The following is a 5,000-nucleotide window of genomic DNA, read 5'->3' as shown; positions in this document are numbered from 1 at the left end:
TTTGCCAATGTTGGTTACGATCGACATATCTTAGTGGCAATTCTTGTCTTTTTGGCAAGCTGAGCACGATACAAGTTCCGGGATCTTCAAATAGCTTATAGAGGGCTACATCTGGCCTTTCGAAAATATCTATATTTTCCCTTCCTTTGTTGTTTGCATGGACCTCGCAGAATGTGTGCCATTTGAAAGTAAACTTTGGGGTTGCCTTTTTAATTTCCAATTTAGATGATTTTGAAGAGTTCGCTGCTATTTTATCCGTAGCAGAAGCTGTCGGGGACGGTGAAAGTGTGTATTGCATTTGACTAGCCATGTTTTTGGTCCAGGTTTTAATTTTTTCTAATAACGTCAGATTACAGAAATCTGGGTCTGACAAAATAATTGTCAAAGTTTTGCTGTTTAATGTGGAATGCAATGGTGAAGTGTGAGTAGCATGTGGAAAGGAAGAAAGGTTATTGAATGACATAGTTGACCGATTCTGTATTTGCCTGGTTTGGGCTGATGTACCCAGAAACTCATTGCTGTTCAAAGCTGAAATATTGCTTTTAAAAACAGAAAACAAAATCATAGCAGCGAACATCCATAGAAAATTCGACTGGTGGAACCTGTACTCGACTCGAATATTACGAATCGAGTGTTTTACCACTGAACGTGGATGTGTTGATAATGCAAACATTTCATTCTGTTTGGGAGGGAAACAAGTCAGGATTTTGTAATACTCCTGTCCTCCTGTTCACAGAAGGTCTGTTGTTTTCACTATTTTCCTTCTCATCCTTTTTTGACTCTCATTCCCTCGTGCTCTCTGGCATATACACACACACACACACATACTCTCTCGTTTTCCCCTCACTCTCTCTTATTGTTTATATCTTTCTCAACCACCTCGTTGTCAGTCTGCCTGTCCGACTTCTTCACTCACTCTTACTATTTCACTTTTCTATTTACTTCTACTTCCTGCTCTTCAGTTAGCTACTCTTGTTTTATATTGTTCTTCTGTCATTCTTCTTTCTTTCTTTCTTTCTTTCTTTCTTTTTTCTCACTCTCTTTTACTCTTCCTCCTTTCCTCTCACTTCATCATTCTGATTTTTCTTTTCCCCTCTCACTTTTTTCCCCTCTTTCTATTGCTATGGTTATCAAGTCAGCCAAGCAAAACAACCGCTGTGGTAGTAACAGGTAAGAAAACACTTTCGGAAAAGACTTTCAGTTAAGCATTGATGTAAATAACGTCTGTCAAAAACGACCGGTTCAGGTGAAATAGAAAAATAATACGAACAGGAAAATATCAAATTAAATTTTCAAAACGTGTTAAAAAAGATATGGTGTTTGCCGTTTTTGTTTTTCTTACACAAGTACAGACCATGAAAAGTTTGCTTTATTTTTTTGTTTTTTTGTTTTTTGTTTTTAGTGGCAGCATATCAGAAGAGGTGCCGTTCATTCCATTCTATGAGTATTAGTAAAATAAGCGAACTTCAACAGTTCCAAGTAAGCATCTAAATCCAATACAGCGCGTAAACAACAACAAACTGAACCAACACTAACACCAACAACAATAATAATAACAATAATAATAATAAGAAGAAGAAGAAGAATAACAACAACAACAACAATGTTGAGAAAATGTGGTGAGAGAGAAAGAAGGAGGATGAGAATTCAGAATAATGGAAGTCGTTATCGTTATGAAGAAATTACCATGAGATAGGAACTTGTCAAACTTTTAGCGTCAGTAAAACGATTTCAACGGGTTAATTGTTATGTACACATACAATTTATACAAAACACATATATACACGCATATGTTTGATTGTGTTTGCATGAATGTGCGAGTGAGTACCCATCTATGTTTGTGTGAGTGTGTCTATGTGAGTATTTTGTTTGTAAGCATGTGGTGGACCGTATAAGAGTAGAGAATGTTTTTGGCGTGAGGGCTTTCCGTACACACATTACATACGTACATAGATATACATATATACATACATGTGTAGATGTACACATACATATATATAAAAGTATGTATAAATATACACCGGTTGTTCCTCGTTTGTATACATACATTCCTTCTTTTGTACACAAACCGAGGAACTTTCTATTTCATCTAAGGCATTTTGGTAAACAATAGAAAAATACCGCACCATATTCGGAAGTCCCCATTTTGTTGACACCTGGTGTTGACGTGGCTGGAAATGGTGATGTTGGTACGAGTGTTGGTGGTAGTAGTCGTCGTAGCCGTAGTGGAGGTGGTAATGGTCGCGCTGGATTTTTTTCTTTTTTTGCGTGTGTGGTGGTGGTGGTAGTGATAATGGTGGTAATAGTTGTAGTAGTGATAGTAGTTCCCGTGGTAGTGGCGGTGATACTAGTTATAGAAATGTTGGTTAATGGTTCTGTTAATGTTGGTGTTGTTGATACTGCTGTCGGTGGTATCGATAATGTGTCGATAATGTGTCGATAGTGGTGCTAGCTTTTGGTAAAGCTACTACTACTGCTGACACTGCCGCTGCTGGTATTAGTTGTAATAATGTTTTCAATGCTGCAGTGGCTTCTAGTGATGATGGTGATCCCTGCTGTAGTGCTTTAGTAGTAGTAGTAGTAGTAGTAGTAGTAGTAGTAGTAGTAGTGGCTGTAGTATTGAAAAGGTAGCGGTCGTAGTAGTCTTGCGTTAGTTGTTGGTGAAGCTTGTTTTCGTTCGGTTTGAATTTTTTTTTTTTACTTTTATTTTGTTGGTTCTTACTAAGTTCTCTTTGCTGTTGTTGTTCTTGTTCTTGTTTTAGCAATTTGTGATTGTAATAATGATACCAAGGTTAAAGTAGTGATGGTGGTGGTGGTGGTGGTGATGGTGGCAGTCGAGGTAATAGAAGCGGTAGGTGTTAGTGCTAGGGTGGGAACAGGTGTTTGGAGTGATAGTGTTTAATTGTGATGTGATAGTGCTGGTGTTGTAGTGGTGGTAGTGGTGATGATGGTGGTGGTTGCAGTGGTATTAATGTAAAGTTAGCAGGGCTATGGTGGTTGTGATGTAAGGGGCCAATGGCCGTAATTGTAGTTGCATGGTGTTGATGGTAACGGTGTGATAGTAGAAAGAGCGTTGTAATGATGGCAGCAGTTGTGACTTGACGGTTGTTGTGATTGTGCTGTACGGTCAGTGTAACGCGAGTGCCGAAAACAGGTGGCAGTACGAATGGTAGAAAATGCATAGGCGGGAGAATGAACGAAAGAGAGAAACAGCGACAGAGAGAGACAGAGAGAAGGAGAGGGAGAGAGAACTGGGTGTATATGTGTTTCAGATATAATAAGCCCGAGATGCAAAGAAGCAGTTTGCCAGAAAGTGAAAGTATAAATGAGAGAGAGACAGAGAGAGAAAGAAAGAAAGAAAGAATGAGAGTGAAATGCACAGGGGTGGACAGACAGACAAACAGACAAGCAGGTAGACAGACAGATGGAGACACCGTGCGAGATAGAGTGTAGGAGTGAAGGAAGCAGGCGAAAAGCGATCAAATGTAGTAGTGACTCGATTAATAAACTCAAAGCGTAAATGTGGCAATTATGCGTATCTGTGTGCGTGTGCGTGTGTACGTGTGCGTGTGTGTGTGTGTGTGTGTGTATAAGTGTTCATGAGAAAGACAAAGATTGAGATAAATAGATAGATAGATAGATAGATAGATAGATAGATAGATAGATAGTGAGATGGAGAGAAAGAGGGAATTATGGACAGGCTAAAGAGGGCAAGAGAAACAAACCGACAGACAGTAGAAAAAAATAGGAGAAGAAGGAGACAGGGAGGTGAGAGGAAAAGGAGAGAGGTGGCTAAATGACAAGGGTATTGTTTAACTAACTGACCCATCAAATATATATAGTAAGAATCAAACTGACACACCAGACATTTCAGTCATTACCAAACATCAGAAATTACAACAGTAATAACATCGCCACCACCACCACCACCACCACCACCACCACCACCACCATCACCACCACCACCATCTCCTCCACCATCATCAGCAGCAGCAGCAGCGGCGGCAGTAGCAGCAGCGGCAGCAACATCAACAACAAGAATATCAACAGGAGAACAGGAATTAAAGAGGGCACCTGCCCTTGCTGTTCAAGGGACTACGCGATTATCTCTAGAGGTCCCCTTGTGTGAGGAGGACCACATCACTATCATCACCCCCCCCTTTTTATTTTACTTTATTTTTACTATAGTATAACATGTATGCTTCTCTTCTCTGTCTTGTTGTACACTGCGTATACTTTCTATACATTTATGGCTGTGTGGTAAGTAGCTTGCTTACCAGCCACATGGTTCCGGGTTCAGTCCCACTGTGGCACCTTGGGCAAGTGTCTTCTACTATAGCTTCGGGCCGACCAAATCCTTGTGAGTGGATTTGGTAGACGGAAACTGAAAGAAGCCCGTCGTATATATGTATATATATATGTATGTGTGTGTATATGTTGTATATCTGTGTTTGTCCCCCCAACATCGCTTGACAACCGATGCTGGTGTGTTTAGGTCCCCGTAACCTAGCGGTTCGGCAAAAAGAGACCGATAGAATAAGTACTAGGCTTACAAAGAATAAGTCCTGGGGTCGATTTGATTCGACTAAAGGCGGTGCTCCAGCATGGCCGCAGTCAAATGACTGAAACAAGTAAAAGAATAAAAGAGTAAAAGAATATATATATATTTATCCTATCACATTTCATTGTATGTAAACCCCCACATCTTTCTTTGTATTATTCCCCTCATTTTTCACCCTGGTGGCAGATAAAAAAAGAAACAATATCATTATCATAATCATTATTATTATTAGTAGTAGTAGTAGTATTAGCATTAGTATTTCACAAATGCAAATTTCGGCACCCAAGGCGTCCTCGCAGATGATAAAGTGACAGAACACGCCACAAGTTTTAAAAATAATAATACAACCACGAAATAACGATGATAAAGATGAGATAGCGACAACAATGATGATGATGATGAAAAGGAGGACGAGGAGGAGGTGGAGGCGGAGGAGGTC

General features: G+C 39.8%; 1 protein-coding gene across 1 annotated transcript in view; it reads right to left on the bottom strand.

Moving 5' to 3' along the window:
- The window catches only part of LOC106868455 (atrial natriuretic peptide receptor 1), an 880,915-nt gene extending 877,003 nt beyond the window's left edge, over positions 1 to 3,912 (bottom strand). The window contains exon 1 of the mRNA XM_089349012.1: positions 1 to 3,912. This exon is cut by the window's left edge and continues 429 nt beyond it. Coding sequence (XP_089205138.1) covers positions 1 to 673 — 673 coding nt within the window. The 5' untranslated portion in view covers positions 674 to 3,912.
- Positions 3,913 to 5,000: the final 1,088 nt, after the last annotated feature.

The sequence above is a fragment of the Octopus bimaculoides genome, chromosome 3 (assembly GCF_046866305.1).
Source record: "Octopus bimaculoides isolate indiv1 chromosome 3, ASM4686630v1, whole genome shotgun sequence".
Lineage (NCBI taxonomy): Eukaryota > Metazoa > Mollusca > Cephalopoda > Octopoda > Octopodidae > Octopus > Octopus bimaculoides.
The sequence above is the reverse complement of the archived record's forward strand: the minus strand, read 5'-3'. Positions and strand labels throughout refer to the sequence as shown.